This window comes from Nipponia nippon, unplaced genomic scaffold (genome assembly GCF_047370975.1).
Source record: "Nipponia nippon isolate SJK-2023a ecotype South Korea unplaced genomic scaffold, ASM4737097v1 scaffold_3, whole genome shotgun sequence".
Taxonomy (NCBI): Eukaryota; Metazoa; Chordata; class Aves; order Pelecaniformes; family Threskiornithidae; genus Nipponia; species Nipponia nippon.
Window position 1 is genome coordinate 44190560 of NW_028262347.1, and position 23044 is coordinate 44213603.

The 23044-nt window shown below is 38.6% G+C and overlaps 1 protein-coding gene across 3 annotated transcripts in view; it reads left to right on the forward strand.

Moving 5' to 3' along the window:
• Window positions 1-23044, forward strand: part of SYT1 (synaptotagmin 1) — a 360726-nt gene that overhangs the window by 283473 nt on the left and 54209 nt on the right. For all 3 annotated transcript variants that reach the window (XM_087766719.1, XM_087766721.1, XM_087766720.1), the window contains one exon: window positions 21595-21712. In XM_087766719.1, coding sequence (XP_087622845.1) covers window positions 21595-21712 — 118 coding nt within the window. The remainder of the gene's footprint in view (window positions 1-21594; window positions 21713-23044) is intronic.

Here is a 23044-nt window from a genome sequence, read left to right on the forward strand (position 1 = left end):
AATCGGAGCATATTAATCCTTCCAAACTTTATTAAGTATCGAATTGGACTTCTATTGCACTATTGTGTGTGATATCAAAGTGTTTCATGGTTTTCTGTTTCAAAACACATAAAATAAGCCCAATACTACACAAAGAGAAATTGAAACTTTACCTTTTTAGTATAACTTTAAGCTTTTAGAACATAAACAATGATATCCCCATATGCAGCTGACAGATACCATTGTATAGAGTAGTGTGGGGTTTCACCTGTCTTGTGGCATAGAACATTGCCTCTTGAGTTTTCTAGCTCATGTCCGCAGTAAGATCTGACTCAGTCGCTTGGTTGCTTCATAAAGTTCGTATCCTGCTAATACAAAACGATTATAACATTGCTTGAAATAGACATTGAACAGTGCGAGCTACTTCCAAAAATACATTCTGACTTGGAAAGAACTTTTTATTAAATGAGAAGGAAGTAATTAAAATAAGTAATTCTTAAAGTATTTGGATATTAGAAGAGCATTACAAGAGCTTTGAATAGTTTGCAGTAAAGACAAAATCTAGGTTGTACCTTATTTGTGCTTTCAGAGATCAAGTGAACTGACGGATGTATATTTTTCATGTGTTTGTCATTTGTCTATGCAAAGATATTTGTCATCTTAGCTAGAAGAAACTAGCTTTTCTTAGTTCCCATTTGAGCCTCTGCCTTCACCTTTCTTCAAATTTCAGGTACTATATATACAGAAAAAACATTGTCATTTTTGTAAAGTTTTTTGATAGGACATTTTTGAAGTTGCTACCAACGAGTGGCTTTTTTATTTATAAGAGGCTAGGCAATATGATCCTATGAAAACATCATGAAAAACTGTGCTTACACCAACTCCCTAAATATTTTTTTGTAATACAGGAGATCGCCTGTTTCATTTTTGCATCTCTATGCTCATAAGCATGCAAGGTATGCAATAAATATAGAAAAATATCATAACTTAGGTTAGTTGGAGACTTTGTGAATCTTAGGTTTTGTTATACTAGTTGTAGCTTTTCTACAACAGCTCCTGAGCAAACTGTACAAATAAAAAGTGACCCCACAGAAAGCAGTTTCTCAAGATGTAGGTAAACCCAGTATATCTAATCCAAAAGGTCTTCACTTATTTTTACTCTGTTATGGAACCTCTACTTCTGTCATACATATGTTGAGCCTGATTCAAAGAATTGCTTAACCCAATTTGGAAAAGAAATCTCTACCAAGAACCGAGAGAGTTACATCTGTCAGTGGTTTGGGAGCTGTGTTTCTCATGAAATGTCGTTCATATTTCCATATTTGACTGCTGCCAAGTACCCCACCATCTTCAATGTTCCGGCCCCTGCTCCGCAGCAAGTATGCCAAACAAATTCTAGTACATTTTATGTGATAAAAAATAGGGGACAGAGAGGGATGGGAGAGGTCCTGTCTCCATAAACCTGTTATCAGCTGCCACAGCAGACATTGCAGAATGCACAGAAGATATAGCTGCAACCAAGAAGTACCCTGGCTTCAGAATTAGCAAATAGAATACTGTGCATATAAAGGCTAATGTGATTTACCTAGGCCAGATGTGTGGCAACAGACAAATGCTTGTATCTTGGTAGTGATCATGAACATGATATGGCAGTCTGGCTTACTAATTGTAAGAAAACATGATAAAAATTGAATTAAATCCTAAGCAACTGGAGTTCATCTGAAAATATATGACAAATGTAATTCTATTACTACAAAAAAATATTTTGTAGCCTATTCTACATGTTATAATTGTGTAATTAATTTATCCCTGAAAAGCACATCTGTATGTAGTCTGCAGTTTTTGAAGAATGACATGTTTTATTTCCTTTTTTGCCCTTGGAGCACTTCGGTAGGTTTGTCAGTTCTTAACAACCTAGCACTAACTTGAATTCTACGTATGTTTGCAATTAAGTATCAGATGCCAAACTATCCTTAATGTTTTCATTATGACCCCAAAACAAGATGCATACCAAAGCATGCATCAGTGGCAATTGTGACCAATCCCTTTGAAAGAACCATCTAGGTGGCATCAGTCAAGCGGAGTATAAAAATCTTATTTTTATTTCACTTTATGTAGAATTCAGTTGATGCATATCACAAAATATACAATTTAATTAACACTGCAATCACAGAGGGCAAAATAATTTTATGAGCAGTTACTCTTCTTTGCTTATAAAGCTCCACTGTACTTTCCATCCTTTTTTCTAAATGGGCTTGAAATTGATGTCAGAGAATGAAGGTTTAATGAAATATTTGAAGTGCTTCCTGTCATGGCCCAGCCATTTGAATGGCATCTCTCTGACACTGCATTCTCTTCTGGGAAAGGTCTTATTAATATATTTATGTCAGTGAAGCACTTTGAAGGTACAAGGCCTTATGTAAGCATTTGTTATGACTGTGAGAGGGCTTTGGGAATGTACGAGTCTGTACAATGACTGCTAAATATTGGGGAGGCCACTACTAATGAGCTGCATACCTTGAGTCCTTTTTTTCTTGGCTGCTTTAGCTCTGCTGTCTTTGTGAATGTATGGAGGTGATTTATCTAGTCTCATATGACTGAGAGCATGAGAGGGAAGAGTGGTAGCTACTGAAAGATTATTCACTTTTACCAAGTCTGACATATAATGGTTTGGGCACAGAGTGTTAAAAAACAGATGACAGGAGTTTACTCCTCTGTGTCACCTACCAGATGTCACTGCCATTAACTTTATCTGAGTACACACTGCATCCAATATCTGTTATCACTCCAGCACAGAAGGCCAGACAGACCTCTTCTTTGCTCACAGCAGTGTGAATCATACTGAGAGTCATCTTCTGCATACTTCAAATAATTTCCCTCCAGACATTTTGTTATATTGGCACTTAAACTGAAAACCTGTTCTAGCAAACATTCCAAGAAATTTTAGGGAATATAAGGAAGAGCAGAAACAATTCTTTCCCTTGAAAGCTGTGGAGAAGCAGAGCCTTCATCCATGAAAAGAAAGATCTTCAACCTGACAGTATCCACCACCAAGAGTTCTGCAGACCTCTTACAGCTGCCATCAGAGAAGACTCCATGCATTATCTGATCAGGCATCCACCATGGATAGGTTACATGACGGATGCATGCTTGTATCGCCGTGGGTTGTGATAGGTATATTTTGGGTGGAAGCCTGCTGGAAAACACCAGCAAGATGGACAACAGCTTCTCTCCTACATGATGCACAATTCCAAGCAGGAGAGATGCTACATTACTGCCTTGCAGATGGGTGAGATGCAAGCTGTCTGCAGCTGGGGAGTGAAAGACCAGTTCTGTGAAGACCATATTGTGAAGTTCTGAATATGCTTGACATATTCATGCAGATTGTTCTTTCCTTCTTCTTCGAAAACTAAAAGTTAAAGGAAGGAGATGGAAAAGTGGGCCTGAAATTAGTATATTTAATACCTCAGTATGCTTCATAGAAGTTGGAGAGTGAAGTTAGTAAGCTGTCTGGCTTATTGAATCCTCAGCACTGAAACTTGCAGAGAGTTAAGAGGAAAGGACATTTTTACAAATGTCATTGTCAAACCACAGCAGCAAATCACTGTCATTTTCTGTTATATCAGAGTTGGACAGATGATCTAATAGAACTTTCCCATCTCAAATAATAACACTTAGTTCTTATACAGCTTTGCAGATAACATAGTGCTTTGAAAAAGAAAGTGTCATTATCCCTATGGAGGTTCTGTCAGCGTGTCAGACATTTTTAAATGTAAGGTCTCCTTTATTTAGCTGCATATTATATTGGATCACTATGTTTTCTGCATGGTGTTTGTTTTCTCAAGTTCACTTCATCTTAGACCTAATTAAAACTTTAAAATGTTAAATCTAAGGGTTTTTTAATTTTCAGATTTTGTGGCAGAGTTCTGTGCAGTAAATGCACAATGTTGAACATATGTTCACTTAAGTGCACAATGTTGAATGGGAGTGCAACAGCGGTCCTGCAGAGGAACTGAGTTTGATAGCGAGACAGGGAACAAAAGAGAGGTTCTTGATATGAGGGAGATGGCTTAAGTTTGAGAATAAGCAAGCCTGATTTGAAATTCTTCAGCAGTTAATTAGTTGTTTTTCAGCTTGAAATTGAAGATGTTGAAATGTTGTGATTTTAAAGGTAAAACCATATGACTCAAGTAGAGCAGTTACAGTACTGTTTCAGGCTATTAGAATTATGCATTTCTTTTTTCACCTCTGATACTTAAACTGCTGACAATCCCACTATATACCTTTGTTGAGTATTCTCTTTCTTAACTCCCTCTCTGGAAAAGACACCTACCTTAGGAGGTCAGAGGCATTCTTGTGCTGTAACAAAAAGAATGTAATTGGCTTACTTGAAATCAAAAGGGAACTTGTCTTGATTCATCTCAGACTGTCTGGCTTTACACATATTAAATTCAAATACAGAGGATGGTAGAGAAGAAGGCGAAGTTCAGTGATAAATTCAGGCTCTGCTGGGGCCCTTCTGTTTCTGGACAGTATTCATTCTGACATCAGAAAAACTTGTATTCTTATTTGTCAAAACCATACGTATTACCATTTGACTTTCAAGTGTGGAAGGGCATCTTGAGGTTAAACTGTGCTGACAAAGTAGATCCTGCAGTTGGTGCTAAGCATCTAATGATCCGTACGCAAAATAATAATAATTATATTAATGTTGATTCTAGACAAGGCATATTCCTAAAGACCTTGTAGAGAGTTACAAGGAAAAAATAGTGGACAATTCCCCATCTCTGCCTCTTAAAGTTATTGTGTAGTTTTTTATTGCTCAAGTATAGGATATTTTAAAATGCTTAGTAGAGGAGAGAGACCAGACCAGCCAAGGAGTTCAAAAGTACTGGACTTGAATGTTAAACATACAGTGGCGTTTGGAAAGCAATGTTCTGAATCATGTTTTCATAGGCTTTTGAGAAAGATACTGAGAGGGATCGAAATCATCTTAGAGTTCTTCTTTAAAAGGCTTAAGCAGAATTTATACACTTAGATGCTGAAAGTATTCTCCATGTACCTGCAAGTGATTCATTCAGATGACTGATGTGTCAGTCATTAGCACGAGTTGAAGTATATTCCAAGGGGAAGGTGCTAAAGCTACGCTATGAAGAGATCTTTTGGATGGAAGCTGCAGAAGTAATTCCAGGGAATTCAGCCATAATCACAGAGTACTCCCAGTTATAAAGCTCTGTAATCTGGGAGGGATTGCAAATGCATCTGCAGAATCAGGTGATTGGTACGAAAGGACCACAGAACATGCTATATATGAAATTTTCCTGCATTGTTCTCCACCTGGACTTTTATGTACTTACTTATTTGTCTGACTACCAGCACCAGTGAATGCATTATCCAGAGGCAGAAATTGCATTTCTCATTGGAATTCTAAGCAGAAGCTTTGCAGTAGTCCAGGGTAATACCTTATTTCCCTTTCTCCCCTCCCTTTGCAAACCAACAGTGACAAAAATCGTTGTCTGATTGCTGTTACAAACCAGGATCAGGAGCTAAAGGAAGCTGTAAGATGGCTGTATCAAAATACTCCATCATAAGTGTCATTAGAAGGACCTTCAGAACAGAGACCAGCATTTTAACAGTCACAAGGAAAGAGCAGCTCTCACAAAGAAGACAACAGCTTTTTCACTAAAAGGTTGAGGCGTAGTATGCCACTCCGGTCTCCTCACTTTGTTGTGCCCACTCCACATAGAAGTAAAAAATCTTGGTTTCCAGAAGCACCAGAGAAAGATGTGGTTTTGAAAAAGTTGAAGACAAAGCTTTAGGAATGGTGGTCTGAGAAAGAAACAGATTAGTCATTTTCTTCATTTTTCCTCTGTTGGCTCTTAAATACCAATTTAGACCATGTCAGGGATTACCATAGTAAACATTTAACCTCTTTTCAGAGCCTGTTGTGTTTCAGTTTAGTTCAACAATGAGCTTAACTGGCACTTAAAGCACTTTGCATTGTATCTGTGACAGGAATTAGCACCAAATGCCCTTATTTTAGAGAAATCACAGTTAGAATCTAGAACATAATACTGTATGTTCAGTTTTGTGGTATTAGGCTTTTATTGGTTTTATGCTAATATTTTTCAGAGGTAAAGTACATGAATTTAGGATGTATTACCAGGTCTTATTTCTAGACTAAATAGATGGCAGACAGCAATAACTCGTTCCTACAGTTACCTGTTCGATTGTGTCATAAAAGTCAGCCTTCCACCAAAGGCCAAAGAAATTCCTCACATTGGCTGATGTGCTGTTGCTGTGTTACACACAGGTGATGCAGCTGGGTGGTTTTAGTGCAATCAACCCTGTACTTCTTTCCTCTTTCTTTTCCATGGCCTTCTGCAGCTTACGCTGTGATTGTTATCATCATAACTAGAGAAACACTCAGGACATGATGATTTAAATTAGATTCTAAAAACCTTTGGAATAGCATAGCCGCTTTCTCTTGTTCATGTCTAATTCAGTCTGGGCAGGATGCTGTTGCACAACGAATAACTTGAGAAAAAGCCCTTTTCATAGACTATCTCTGTTTCTGCCTTTTATGCATTCTTCCCTTGTAGGTTAATGGGGAACTGACATTTCCAGTTTTTAAGATCTTGCAGTCTACAACATACACACAGTTCTTCTTGAAGGACTGATTATGGCTAGTTTTTCACTTTCAATCACACAGATCAAAGCCAATATTATTCTTGGGTGTTCATAGGTAACTCTATGTCATACATAAGATTTAAAGAGATTAACAAGATAGGTGGAAATGCTTTTCTGTACCTTATCTGAACGTGAACATTTATAATGTTGATGCTATACAATTAAAATTTTTTAACGTGTCTGTCATCTAGAATTCTAATAGTGAGGAATTTTACTCCAAGAATGATGCACTGTCTAAAGATCAAACCATTTCTCCTTCCTCTCTCTATCTCTCTCCAGACTTTCACAGCACTAATGACACGAAGGGAGAAAATGATAAAATGCTGACTGATCTCTTGTTTTCTTATTCTTTTAAGGGTTTTTTTTCATTTTTTAACTTCTACCATCATTCTGTATACCTGAGTGAGTCAGTTAATAATTAAGCTGCACTTTTTAGCCTCCACAGTCTAAAGATGCTGTTGCTTTTTAGTATCTATGTTGACCAGAGATCAAATTTCTGTGAATCACTCCACCTCCTCGCTTCTCAACATATTCTCACTCTGTGTGTATGTGTGCATGTAAGACGCAGACCTGAGTATGGAGCAGAAAAACATCTTTCTTTTATGATGCATCTTCTGTGACGGAAGCTTTTGTACAGACTTTAATCGTTTTGTGAGCAGCCTTTAATTGCATTAACTGGGACTTCTTGTTTCAGATGGCTGCCTGGCTGGCTCACTTGCTAGATGGATGGAGTGGTACTGTAGTTGTTCTGTCCTTTCCACTGACAGAGTTTCCAGACTAGTATTTTTTTCTGTGGAGGGCTTGAGTATGGTCACTGCCACAGAATTACTACTCCTGCTGTCTGCTTAGAGCACAACGCACTTCGAGCTACAATTGTCAGTGCACAGATGAAATTCATTTCTGATCTCCTTTTTGAACCCAAATATTGTCTGTATGTGCTTCTTGCTGGCCAAGCACTAGATGAAGAGAAACACCTGAAACTGAATCCAGTGACACGGAGGCCAAGACATTTTCCTTGAGCAATATGTCTGCAATTACGATTATAGAAATAGTGCCAAAAGCAGGAGTTTCCAAACTAGCAGTGAGAAAAAGAGTTCAAAGTGGTATGTTATTGCTGCTTGATTGGCTGGATGCATTCGCCTACAACAGAACACAATTAGGAGTTACTGCTACTTCCACTGTCATTGATAATGGCAACTAAATTTGGGAACCCTTCTCTAGGGCCTTTTTCCACTTGTGGCTGACCTTCAGTTCAAATCTCTTCTTCTTAGATAGAGACCTTGCCATAAAATTCTAACCTAAATCATTCGCTAGACAATTACCATTATGTGGGGTTTATTACTTGCTTTTTATGCTACTGGCATAGACCATGGCGCTGCAGCTTCTCAGTGGTATGGATGGCAGTGAGCAGGCAGTGCCTGAGCTTCCCATTAGATCCTTAACCAATTTTAGGTGCTACTTAAATTGCTTCTGGTAATCTTCAGAGCTACTGGGTTATCTGGAACCCAGTTATTTTATCTTTGTTTTTCCATATCTTCTTCAGTAAATGTGAAGATTAACAGGAGGATCTCTGTCGGTGAGTGGATCAAAATTGGCAGCAGCTCATTTTCAAGTGAGTGCCCTGAGGTCTGTAGCTGACATCCCGGGTCTGTTAATGCCCAGCCTAGAATTAGACAGCAGTGGATTATGCTGAAAGTGTTTTTATTCATTAAGACTTTCACATTAATCAGACAGGCCGAACATTAATTTTCTGTGATGTTTTAGAGCCGGCATGTTTTCCAGGAGATGTGGGTCATTTGAATTAATTTTGATTACTCTAATTTTTTCGCTTGTACTTATTGTACAGAAAATAGGTGCAACTATTACAATTCTGTGACACAAAGAGCTGAGGTTCTTCCACAGCACAAGAGGGCAAACCGCATTCCAGGCTGCATCAAACACAGTATAACCAGCCGGTCAAAAGAGGTCATTATCCCACTATATTCAGCATTGGTGCGGCCTCACCTTGAGTACTGTGTGCAATTCTGGGCCCCACAATTTAAGAAGGATGTGAAGGTCCTTGAATGTGTCCAGAGGAGGGCAACAAAGCCGGTGAAAGGTCCTGTGAAGAGTGGCTAAAGACTTTGCATTTGTCTAGCTTGGAGAAAAGGAGGCTGAGAGGCGACCTCATTGCTCTCTCCAGCTTCCTGAGGACGGGAAGTGGAGAGGGAGGTGCTGATCTCTTGTCCCTGGTATCCAGGGATAGGATGCATGGGAACGGTTCAAAGCTGCACCAGGGGAGATTTAGACTGGACATGAGGAAGCGTTTCTTTACTGAGAGGGTGGTCAAACACTGGAACAGGCTTCCTAGAGAGGTGGTCAATGCCCCAGTGTTTAAGAGGCATTTGGACAATGCCCTTAATAACAAGCTTTAACTTTTTGGTCAGCCCCAAATTGGTCAGACAGTTGGACTAGATGATCATTGTATGTCCCTTGCAACTGAAATATTCTATTCTATTCTACATCTCTGTAACCCATGATTTCTTTCTTGTCATAGTAGATTTTCATCCCTGCATTTTATTTTTCTATCACTCTTAAACATTAACTTGTATATGGCAATACATCAAGGCCCTTCAAAAAAACCTACCTGTAACTTCATGTGCCATCCAACTATGCGCATGCTTCCCCATCCTCTTTTTTTTTACGATGAGGACCAATTTGTCTTATTGCAATTTGATATAGCAAATGATGATGTTTTTCTAGATATAGAATCATACTTTTTCTACATATCCTTTAAATCATTAAATGATTTAAAATCTCTTAAAGACATGATTATTTCTTCAGAATGTCTGTCTGTGATACTAAACTGTTAGTTGATTTCTTAATGGAGAACTGTATGCTTTTAGTTTTATCCATCAGCCTAAAGGAAAAATATGCGCATTTAGTGTATTGGTAGTTACAACTTTTATGTTTAAAATTATAAAATCAAAAAAATATTTTCTAATATATGATAATTGTAAATGAGAACAGATTTTAATTAAGCTCTACTAGGTTTGCTGCAATGATCATATGTTCCAGAATGATTTGAGAATATTGCCTTCCTGCTTGGATTTCAGCTGTAGAGTTCCAGAGTTGGCATAAGTTCCTGTGAGCACAGACACCGGTCACGTTATGTAAGAATTTAAGGCTCTGAAACTTCCCTGTTTATATGTTCCCTGACATGAAAACGAGCTGTTAATCAGCCTCAAGCACAATCACTAAATATAAAGCTGTGAACATCTAGTGTATAAACATTGGGACATGCTACATGCTCCTTAGATTTTTAGCCTTGGGTTCATTTCCAGGAGGCACCACTATATGAGCTGTTACAACTCGCTGAGGATGACAGGTCTTTTAATCTGATCTATTTTATTTGCAACGAACCTAGACTAGCTGACAAAATTTTCTTTATGCAAAAAAATCTCCTATTTCAGAAACCTTTGTTTTGTTTAGAAATACTACTATTTCCTATCAAATTGGGTATTTTTCTAAATGAGGTGAGATTGTCTGCCCTAAATCTGGAGGACTCCTAGATCTTCAAGGAACGTTTTAAAGAACCTCCTATAATCTAACTCAATCTAGGAAACAGGCAGCATCCAGGAGATAGTATTGTTCCTTCTGTGCCAAGTTGTGAGGACGGTGGCACAAGGAAACCCCCTTAGAAACTTGGAAGTTAGACCTTGCTTGGATTTGGAGCAAGGAGCTAGAAACCCTCTGAGTGTCAGCCCATGGCATTTTGTCCTGGCTGCATGGCCATAGACTGCAAACTCCGAAAGCTCAGATTTCTTCATGGCATCCTGACTTTCAGCATTATCCAGCATGTCTTCAATGGAAGTTCACCAAAACCAAGTTTCCCGTAACACATTTTCATATCATCTAATCAGAATTCTGTGGAAATTCCAGTGGAAAATTCTGCGTGAGACCTTACTGACAAATGTTACAAAGAGAAGGCTGCTGACAGTAGATCAGCATTCGTTATAGGCAGCTTTGCACCTCTGCTGAAAAACTCTTAGAGGGTCTTCAAACCCAAAGAAGTTGCAAGTTACTGATTTTAAGACATCAGTAGATGGAGAAAATAACACATCCGTTGTATCTCCAGCAGTTACTCTGTCTCTCTTTATTTGTTGTTTGGATGTTACCAGATTCTACTCCAAGTCACTGATTCTTGTTATGCCCTTCTTCAGTAGATTCAAGCCATTTAATACATGATGCTTCCTCTTCTCTACAGTACTTATGCATTGTAATCAAGTCGCTTCCAATCCTCTTTTCAGAAAGCTGCAGAAATTCATCTTTTATGTTTTTCACGATCAGGCTTTTTCTTAATTTTTCCAATAAGAGTTGTGACTTTTTAGCTTTTTTTGTAGTTTTCAGTATCTTAAAAAAATATGTGTACACAAGGACTGTGTGCAGTATACTTTATGCCTTTGCCAGACAGGCAAAGTCACCAGCTACTTCTGCTCACTTCTGCTATTGAGTGTTTTGCACAGCATTACACTAGCAGTTCATGGTCTGTAGCTTATGACCCTAAATCCTCAGCAGGAGGCACTGCTTTGTAATGTATATTTCCTGATTCAGTAGCTACTTAGAAATAGTCTTGAGTTCTTTGTCTTAAGATGTAGAATTTTTGCTTTTGGCTGTATGAAAATGTACTCTGTGTGACTGGTTACAGCTAAGTGAATTAGCACTTTCTCTCTGACCAACCTGTTGCGTTAGTATTTACCATTATGTTAATTCTTGTATCACCTGCTTACTTTATCAGCAGAAATGTCTTCCACGTCTATAAAAACAGCAGTAGACCTTGAACAGAACAAATAAAATTTTTTGCATGTTTCCTTCGTCAACCAAATTTACAGTCTTATCAAAGAATGAATCTGGTTTTAGTTGAAAAGACCTATTTTCCATAAAACCATGTGACTTCACATTCATTATGGTCCATATCCTTTAAACCATCATTAATGCAAACTTTTATGAGTTCTTCCTTTGTTTCATCTGGGTTTGATAAAAGGCAAATGGCTGATAGATACTGCCTTCATCCCATTTGGCCTTTTTTGAGTAAGATGGGCATAACATTAGCACTGTTCCAGTCGTCTGGAATTTCCCTTGTGGTCTAAGATTTATTAAAAATGAACATCATTAAGCCAGAGATTTCGTGATAAGTACAGTCTTGTTTCCTAGATTTTTATAGATGACTGCAGTGACCTCTTTCTTTTTACTGAAGAGATTAATGAAATTCAGTGTGTGGTACTGATTGCTGTGATGACCTTTGATGAGCTGTCTTGTCTTCCTAAAGGATGTGTTAAGACAGTTTTTCAAAGTGAAATAGCCAGGGGAAGTGGAGTAATAAGAGAGGTTCTTGCCAGTATGTATTTATCCAAAACTTGAATATATTTCAGTAGTTTCATAAAAATATTTTTTTGAATGTTTAGTTTAAGAAGTGGGTATGAGCCTGGTAAGGGTAACTCAATAGATTTGAATACATAGCACTAGCTAGAAGGAACTCATTCTTAAACTAAGCACAAATATTTAACGAGCTGAACTTAAAACTTATAATGCAAGAGATTGTAGAAGGAGGCATGTATTAGTTTCTTCATTTCAACTGGAACCAAAGACAAAAATATTGAAAGTATCTGAGTATTTTACATATTTCTGACTTCCCTGAAACTAGGAAGCACTAGAGCAAGAGTGCCTCTGAGCTTTTCTGAGGGTTTTCAGCTTGCCTCTTTTCCAACTGCATATCCTTTACCCCATCTCATATTCTTGGGAAGTTTTGCTGCTCTGGAAAAATCTCCACTACAAAAATTAGTAAAAGAGGACAATGTAAGAAAACTTCCCAAATGAAGAGCAATGATACAGAAAGAGATTTCAAATCCTACTGGTGCTCGTAGCACAAAAGCAGTGGATGGGAATAAATGATGGCATTGACGTGGGTGAAAAATCTTCTTCATCCTGATAAATTAACAGGTGGAGAACTGTCTTGTCATAAGACTTCACCTATCAGCTGTGAACTTACATCAGCTGTCTGTGGTTTTCCCATTAGCAAATCCAGTTCCTTTTCAGCTTGCTGTGCAGTTCCCTGGTTTGCAGCCCCTTCCAGCTCACCATTGTAGTTGCAGTGTAGTGAGGATCCTGACCTGCCTGTATGGCTGAGTTGTCTTCTTATGAAAATAAAGGCACAAGCTGGTTTTGGCCCAGAACCATGTTGCGTGCTGCTCTGGAAGCTGGGCAGTATGGTAAGAAAGCTACTGTAAATTTAATGGAAACTAGTGGCTGAAAGAGGGTAGATACTCAGATTCTTTCCCTGTTCAGAGAAACCCTTGAGCATGTGCCAGGTCCTCACGTGTTCTGTTTGAACTGCTGTTAGCTAACCAGCAAGTTTCTAGTTTTAAAACAACCACATCACATACTGCCTCTTGCCTAATTGCCATTTTAGGAAATTTTGGAGGAGCCTGCTGTATTTTGTGGGGTTTGTGACTGGGGTCCTGGAAGGGAGCTGGAGGTAGTGCTGGGGGATATTATGGAGGAATATGAAAGCTGAACTGGTGTTGGAGCAAGCGAGAGATGAGAGAAAGGAGGATGTATATCCACGGGAGTTGAGTGAACCAGCTTGTGTTAGTGCCACTGCAAAAGGAACCGTTTATTTATAATGTAGCTAGGACTGGTATGAGGTGCAAGGTCTTTTTGTCTTGGTGGTTTGTTACAGAGGAAGGGGAAGAAGACAGCTGGCTATGAAGGTAATCTGCAAATTCCCCTGAATTTCTACTTGTGGTTCTTGCAGAACAAATGGAAATACACTGTATGGCTTCAGTAATGGAGACGCTGAATTCACCTGATAGTCCTTCCCTGGGGCTGTTGAATTTCAGCAGAATTTACCAGCAGCCACAGGGGATTACTCATTCCATTGTGCCAGTCATTCACACCTACTGGTTTGTTTAATCTGTTTGTTCTGTCTTTCATTAATAGATAGTGTATGGTCATCGTAGCAAGGACTCTGTTCATGCCAGGTTTTTAATACACTACCACATCCAGTGGTACATCTTACAAGTAAGAAATTGGTAATTGATTTGATCCTTAATTACACTTCTCTGCTGCCTACCGATTCTTTTTCAGATGTATGCTGTAACTTCAATCCATAACCTAAAGTTTTGGAGTCAATCGCTTTTGGAAACTAAGACACTCTTGGTAGTAAGAACTACATTAATTAAGCAGTAAGGTGCCTATACTTACTACAAGAGATGTTTTCAAATCAAGCAAGGGTACTGTACCGTGGCTTCCTGTACCCTATCACAGGAAGACAAGGATTTTCTGTAAAGTGACTGCAATGCACATATAATATTCTAATAATTATGGAAAAGCTTTGTGATTTGACTTTTCACAGTGTCTGATAAGCCTAAAAAAAAATCTTTTAAATGTATTACATTTCCTTTCAATGTTGTACTTACACTACTCACTAGAAGACTAGCCTTGTGACATGCTATAGTTAATAAGTTTTCCATGCTGTCAAGAGTAATAATATTAATGTGCCATTCAGTTAAATTAATTTTGTTTTGTGCACTGGCCTGCATAAACGTGAGTGACATTTAGAAATATGATCAGGCAGGAGCTGAGGAGAAGCCAAGTGGCAAAATAGAGTGAGATTCAGTCATTAAAGCAGAGCAGCCAGCTGCAAGCATTTGTGGGTAGGCAGAGTTACAGAAAACCAGGCTATGATGTTCGGGCATATATGTTTCTTTTAATTCATTCCTCCCTTTCTTGTTTATTTAAGAAGTTCATTTTCTTCTTGTTTAATTAAGAACTTGGTATGTTTAGTCGCATGGTCTCTTGTTTGGAAATCAAAGAGTGCATTTCTGCTAATCTTTGATTTCAAGTGCCTTCAGCCACAGCGTTTCTCATTTTGCAAGAGGCAGCTGATTGTAATGCTTTTAAACTGATGACCATGAAGTGTCATTTTCTACTAATAACAACTGTGTTTTCTCTTTCCATTTCCTCTGCTTTTTAGAAAGCAGTAATAGAAGTGCTTTCTCTAAACAGTTAAAAATGTAATGAAGAGGACTAAAAGGAGGAAGCTGACAAAACCTGACTTGTTAATTTTTTAATAACATTGGCTGGTTCAAATTATTGCCCAACTTGCTTTCAAGTCCGATTTACCATTGCGTTGGAGAATATTCCATAATTAGGGCAGTTAAAAGAAATGCAATCTACTACCTTTCTCTATATATATTGGAATAAGAAGACAGATTTGTGAGGAATTTCTATGTTGAGTACTGCTGTTCAGAGAAAAAAAAAAAAAAAAGAAAAAATAAAGAAAAAAAAAGTAAAAAAAAAAAAAAAGTAGATTTTCATTCCACAGAAAGATCCTGCCAGGTCTGTTCTCTTTAAGCAAAGGTAAAAAGTAGTGCTGGCATACAGAAGTTTTGTCACAAAGGAGTCAGAGAGTAGGACTGTAGTAGGAAAATCAGTCAAAAAGAATATGCAATTAAACCATTTCTTTTGGCTCTTCCTCACTCCTACTTTATACCATGACTGTATCCCTACAGATACCACCTTCTGATACCTTTAATAAATTCACTTCATTTGAAAGATTGTTCCCTGTCTGCCCTAAAACTTCTCCCTTTTAAAACTTGCCTCATGGACCTTTGCTTCTATTTCTGTTCTCTGTTCACCTAGCATCAGTCTCCTTTCCATCTCTTCTTTAGCCTGTTGTTACTGCTAATCCCTTTTTTACAGCATCCAAAACGAGCCCTCTGGATCTTTGCCTCAAGAACCCTCTCTTTCTTTCAAGGTCTCCTGCTGTAACCTATTTCACTTTGCTTTGCTTCTTAATTTACTTGTTATGTGGCTTGTAACTGAACATTTTACATTAACAGGAGCTTCCTTTTATGGCCAGGTTTGCACATTTGAAGAGGGTATAACCTATGAAGACACTTTTGAAATAATGTTAGTAAAAGCAAACAGGAGAGACTTTTGATCACAGATACTCTGTACTTCCATTTTGTAAGACAAGTGGGTTATTCCTGCGAATAAAGACTGATCCTTGAATAAGGAAATGCGCAGTAGGGCACTGTCTGTTCATATTTTATTGTTTTAAAATATTTTCTTCAAAAGTGCAGTAGGTACAGTCACAAAGAGGGTTCTTCCTTCTCTCCAGAGGCATTTAGCACCTATTTACTGCTAGCTGTAGAACAGCATGGCTGCTCTGTTCATGGGCATGAAATTCTTTTAGACAGCAAAGGAATTACTCTGCTTGTCAGCTTAATGGTTTAGTTGTTAAAGTCCTTAAGTTTATATCAACTGGGTTTATACTTAACATTTTGCAAGTCTGAAATAGCTACTTCTGTAGTCAGCCTTTTGATTGAAAAGACTGGGGAGAACTCTGCCTCTCCTATTCGTTCTCAGTGCTTTATCCCAAACGTAGTTCATAGACTTTGGAGTGCGGTGGTACTTGTGTATCACATATTCATGTGATAGTCTCTGAAAGTGCTATAATAATGGGCTGACACATTAGCTCCATCTTTTCTTTCTCTTTCCGGTTCTCCTTTATCTTTCCCTGCTGCACCATCTATTTCTAGCCTATTTATGCAAACTGAGTTTTAAGAGCTTCTTGCTCACTTCCCGCTCCTTTGCCTAATTGTGGCAGAATCATCTGCATATTGTAGGGTCGTCTGCTCCCTGATTTGCAAGCATAAGAGAAAAAGATTGTCTGTCTTTCCTGATTGTACCTATTGCAGGTTTGAAATGTTCTGCTTTGTTCTTTAACCATGTATTTATAAAAAATTCAGCACCTTTGAAACTGGTAATGTTAAGGACAGCTGCTGTGGCAATACAATTTCAGGTTTAAAGAAAAAGGGGGAGCCCAGCAAACCAGTATTTCCTTTTCCCAGTATGATCTCTGTTTGTCCTGGGGATTATGGAGGAGCAATATTTTCCCAGTTGTAGATCCCAGCTATGTGTATGGGTTGCTAATTCTGCTCACTTGCTCTGGTGGCTTAATTGAAGTTGTGGCTAGTCCATGTCATCCATTTCTGCATCCATGTGATTCTGTTACTAGTATTATTGTGACACCTTAGTGTATTCATGGTTTATGTGCCAAGAAAAGGAATTTGTTGGATTTGAGATCTCCATGTGTAGACAGAATACGATGGCCTCAAAACTGTCTGAAGCCCATGGATGTGGGAATTAGGATTAGAGATTCTGTCATTACAGTTTACCAAGGTTTCCTGTATTTGAAAGATTCTAATTTATCTTATATCCCACCTTTATGCTATTCCTGTTTTCTCCACAGCGTTTTAAAACTTTTTGGTTGGTGTGAAAACTATACAGTGAACATTATGAGCTTCTATTGAAAATTTGATTTGTGGAAGATGATTGTATTTTGGGTCTTCACCCACAAACCACATCCTATCGTGTTTCTCTCTGGCTTATGCAAATAGCCACAATCAAAACCAGGTATTGAAGTTGAAACCCACCTCACTGTGTTTGTATCCTTCCCCTACTGACTATTTTGGAGTCTTGGATCCAATTAGGAAAAAACATATGGTGCTGTGGCTCATTATTTTGGTATTGTTTTACGAAGAGAGCTGCAAGCATCAACTTTCTTGTAATATCTTCCACAAAAATGTGGAGAATGTTTATATTAAGAAGATAGATATTGCTGTTAGAGATTCTGCAGTGCGAATGAGAGTAATCTGCATAAATAGCATTTTTCACTGTAGCTCATTAGGAGAGTGTACTGTCAAGGCAAACATGACTACTGACAAATATGAGAAGAAGTATGAGATAGGCAGGAGCCACTTAGAGTCGTCTCTAAAAAGTCCAGGTTCTCAACAGGACTTCAAATCGCCTTTTCTAAGCTGAAGAAGTGTTACCAGCGCTATGTCATTTATGTTCTGCTCCATTGCATCCTCTTTAAATGTAATGAAGTTATGAAGTTGCTTAGATGGAGAGAGTCTTTTGATTGGTGTTTAGGCATTATACATGAATAGGTTAATGTCTATGAACCTCCCAGTTGGAAGTTTCTAACACTAACATACTGTTTCCATCAGAGATCAAAGTAATTTACTAACATAAATTATTTATACATAGGGCTGAAAGAAATTCATAATAACAATAAGGCACCTCCATGATATAATCACCAAACCAGAAGCACTCATCTGTGTTCTGTAGCCCTGCAGGGGTTTGTAATTATCTCCTGCAAACCACACCTCTAGTGATTGCTTTTTGTTGCTTCATTGCAGTGCTGCCACTTGCAGTATTTTGCCTGACAAATATTTTTAAAATTAAAAAAAAATCAAACTAAAAAAAACCAGCTTAGGAATAGAAAACTTGTGGCAGTTGTGCAAAGAGAAAATGTTAAAAGTAGAAGGAACATTGAAGAAATGCAGTTAATACAGATTTTAATAACAACGACAAAGTACAAAACATGATTCTGTAGGCATTTAAAGAGGTACCTATGCTTTTTGTTCAAGTTATTCACTGAAATGAGCCCATCATCTGCTGCCATTCCCCATAGCTTGCTGGTGATCTATAGAAAACTGGCTGTTTACATGATGCTGGCTTCTTCTCCGTGCTTTCTGCACCTAAAATTACATTAAAAGAGGCTAAAAATGCATTAAATGCTCTCATAAAATTACTCTTCTGTGTAGACAATTGCGGTATTTGCACAGAAGCATAACATGATTACAGATGGAGAAAGGCTGGTGAGAGGTGATGGTCTCCGTGGCAATAACTGTGTTTGCAAAGTACCTCCTCCAGCCTCTGCCGAAGCACTTGGATCAGAAACAACAATCCTAACACTGTTTTATGCTTACTAAACACACTCTAGTCTCAACACAAGTTAAAAAAAAAAAAACACACACACAAAACACCAAACCCTAATCAAAGGAATGATTAGAAGCATGGTACTTATTTAAAAGTACCTTCCAAAATAGATGTTTAGATAGTCTGCCAATGAGGTACGTTTCTCAGGAATACAAGAGAATACAAGTTTCCGTGCTGCTACAACCAAAGCTCCAACTAGTGAATCTAGAGGTGAGGGCAGAGCCCTTGAATGTCAGGTGACACATGAGTACAAAGGTCTGTAAGATGGGGGACTAAAACGAGCTTTCGGTCTTATTCAGAGCCCCAGGAATCAACCAGGCTAATTTAAGCCAAGTCTACCATGTAATAGAACAGTGACCGCAGAGAAGACTGGGCGGCTGGCTGAGCTGTGATCATGATAACACAAATCAATAAGCCATTGATTTCTTCCATTCTGAACAAGCTGCAAGTGATAGATCAACTTCACCATTAGCCTAGCCAATATGGACTTCCAAAACCGAGTGTCAGGGGAACAGGAGCGTGTTTTGCTGTCACTGTGCCATTGCAGGCTCAGTTGCAGGTGAGCATGAGCTATGCAGATTGCACCACTGAAATCCATATTTGCATGATCTGAATCTATGCTGGGATTTATAACAGTATATGCAGACAGGGAGAAATAGTAAGTCGTTCCATAGAAGTGCCATCCATGCTGTGAAAGACATCTTAGGTTATTCTAGATATGAGTTAAAAATATAAATTTTCTGATATTAGGATCTCTTCTTTTGAGCAAGGTCATAACATCATTATTACCCTCCTGGGTCAGATAGAGGGCTCCCCAGCCAGGCCCTTTCCAGCCTGAAGAGGGCTGATCTACTTAGCTGTTCCTTCTGCAGAAGCTGTGTCATACATTTGATCATTCCTGCTGCTTTTCTTGGAATCTTTCCCAATTCTATCATATCCTTTCTGAGGTGGGGAGGATACCATAACTGCACCAGTTGTCAAGATACTGACACGTGCATTCTGAAAGCATTTTTATATGTGATACACACATTTAACATCATGAGCTATTTTGTTGTGTTCTGTCTGAGCATTTCCTAATTATACATAACAGTGTTTGTTCTGTATTTTTTCTGACCGCTGGTGATCACCGAGCTGATGTTTTGCAGGGAACTATCTATTACAATCCCTGGGTCTCATTCCCAACTTGTAGTGATCAATTCAGAGCCTGTCACTTTATAGGTGCTGCATTATTATTGCAGTTTCTAAGTTTTCTAAAATTAAAAAGGAACAATAACTACACGATGCCGTTCTTATATGTACCACTCCAGTCTTTTGTCGGGAACAACAAAGAATACCGCGTCCCCACGGAAGTCTTCTGAGACAGGCCCGCGCAGCTTTTGATAAGGAAGGAAGATGTAAACTCTGACGTATAGCTGAGTATCTGGCATGCACCCTTCAGATGGGTATACTGCAGATGCTTATCCAAACCCGGATAAAAAGTGATCATGTGTAAGAGCTATTGAGAGAAGAACTGCCACTGATGCTGGAAATTTGGCTTAGTAGATAAAGTTCAGTTTCTCTTAAATGACTTGGAAGCTTGAGGTCCCAGTTGGAAAGGAATGTTTTGGTTCCTTTTACATGGATGGTAAAGTCCTTAGGACATGGAGTGTCTTTTCTCTAGGAAATACCCACTACATCCATGAATATGTGAGCCAGTTGCTCTCGGCAGTGTTCCCCAGCTTTTTAGGTAAGGTTCTGACTTTGTCTCTTTCCCCTCAGCTCTTTGAACCTGGTAAATTGCCATGTTGTTTTTTGCATTTGTGGTATGGGGAAAAGGTGCATAATTCCTGCAAAATATTACCTAGCGTCTTAACAAAAAGTTTGGATACACCCCCCAAAACTTTTCAACAGCCAGCCTTCCAATTTATTATAACAAAACACTGGAACCAAAGAGATAGAAATGGACTTTGATAGAAAATGGATAGAATGATAGAAAATGGATAATAATCTTGATAGAAATGGACTTTATACTTTGCTGCCAGAACAAATTGTGGAAACAGACCTGTGCCATAAGAACTACTGTCTTTGAAAGAGAAACACTGCTGTCTGAAATGCTTTATTGGACTGTTCAGTGTAACCTGATTCTTCTTGTCTCAAAAGCAACCTTGTTACCCCTGGTTGTGCCTGAAAGGAAGGAGGGAAGCAGCTCAGATCATCCTAGTGATCATTTCTGAGCAGTACTCTCCTCCTCTCTCTCTCTCCCTCTCTCTCTCTCTCTCTCGTATCTGCAGGTTCAAATCTGTTACTCCTCCTTTTAAAACAAAGCTCCTGTAATTCTGAACACAATTCAGCCTTTCCTTCTTTGCCGGGACTGTTAGGAAGGTACTAAGCAATGAATTGCAAAAGGTTGCATTTGGCAGGATCCCAGGTGATGGGCTGCAAAGCTGAAGGCAAACCCAAATCTTTCCAATCATTCCAGATGTGAGGAGGGATGCACTATGTGCTTTCCCAGCCTATATCTGCCTTTTTTTTTTATAACAAAACACTGGAACCGAAGAGATACATCTTGATAGAAATGGATGTCAGATGGAAGACAAGTCTTTTTTTATACTAAATGTTCTGTGCTTTGTGTTTTTTATACTTTTGGTTTTGTGACAAAGTGTGATGACAAAGATCCATGTTACTGGTTTCACAGAAAGCAGTCTAGTGGTTGTGTATCTGTTTGTGTTAATTGATTTCCACTGAAACACAACCTGAAAAAAAAAAAAACAGTCATGACTTGGTTTAAAGGGCAAACAGTATTTGTGGGACCCTGATTTTCAGGGGTGAAATGCTGAGCAGTGTAACTTACTTTGCAGCCAGCACATATCTTGTCATTGGCTCCATACAGGATAGTTGCTGTGAACTCCAGTTGCTGCAATGGACTTGAGGTTCTCAAGAATTTAAGCTGGGAAACTTTTGGCAGATATCTCTTATTGTTCATTTGAATGTTTTGTTTAACAACAGGAGTTTGAGATGTAATGCTGTTAATTTTCTGTGTGGCTTTCACAATTGTATTTTTAAAAGGTACAAGAACGATTAAAATATAACACCATGTCTTGTTTGCTTTCACAGCAAGAAAAACTGGGTGATATCTGCTTCTCCCTCCGTTATGTGCCTACTGCTGGCAAACTGACTGTCGTCATTCTGGAGGCAAAGAACCTCAAGAAGATGGATGTCGGTGGACTATCAGGTATGTGCATGAAAATCTGCTTGTAGATTTTGAAGGCTTGGAAAGGCAGAAAATCAACTCAATTTCTATTGGAGATCTCTTGGTTGAGAAGGTAACGGCTCTTGTTCGCTATCTGAAAAATGCGGTTTGTTTTTCTGAAAGTTAGGGCATGACTGAGTATATCAGAACTCATTCTAGCTTAAAAAAAGGAATTTCATTATACATTGCATTCTACTCCAAGACAAGGTCTGAAGAGTTAAACAATCAGATGACAGTGCAAGCTCTCTGTACTTTCCTTCTCTTCTGTTGCCTGGAGATAAATACAGACTATTCAGGCAAGAGGCAAAAATCTGACTACAGTTCCTATTGTTTGTTTAATCTCACAAAACATGAGCGTTTCCCTGCAGTGTTACTGATAATATGTAACAGAACTCATCACAGGTCACCATGCTGACTGCTGGTTGAGGTGCTAGGATAATTGTTTCTACATTTGACGGGCTCAGGTGTGACTGCTCCCATGCGCAGAGTTGGCAGTGCTCTGCATTTGCATATACACCAGCAATCAAAATGAGAGTCTTGCACTTGTGGTAGTCCGTGAGGTTGATATCTCCAACACGCTCAGTACCTAAAAATAGTCCTCGTAGTCTTTACTCATAGTAAGGCTATACACACCATGAGAGAGATGATGTATGCCATCTCTAAGGCAGGGTGCAGTCAGCACACGTGGCATCAGGGCTGTGTCTCTGTGGTAGGGCTGTGTCCCAGGGACCCGGTGGAGCTCCATGTAGGCTTCTGTTCCCTGCTGTGTCTGGAATTTGGACACAGATTACTGTCTAAATTGCCAGTTAGCTGAGACCAAATTAAATAACAAGATGCTTTGTAAGGAGAGGTCTTTCCAGGAGAATTTTATTTTATATACCTTCTGTTTAAAAGAGACAGTTTCTACCAACCATTGAGAATGAGGGTATTTCCAGTACAGCTCTAGAACTGAAAACTTTTACAGCTGTCACTAACACGCAGATGATGTAATTGCCGATTTTGAATTAGCAAGTGACAAGAAAAGTGGTTTGCTTTTATTTTCTTATAATCTTAGCACAAGGTAAGAGTTATATCCAAAATACACAGAGAAATAGGAACCTGCTAAAAGCAAGCCTGAAGGTTTTATTTACCACTTTTGATGAACAATAACAGGGGGACTTTCACAAAGTGAGGGGAAACAAAGTCTCTTACCAGTAATCAGTTATCTCTTTTTTTTAATTTTACTTGCTTCTAAAGTCTTCCACTGCACAGCAACAAACATAATAAAGTAAAAGACATCAAAATATTGTTGTAGTCATTACCTCAATCAAGTCT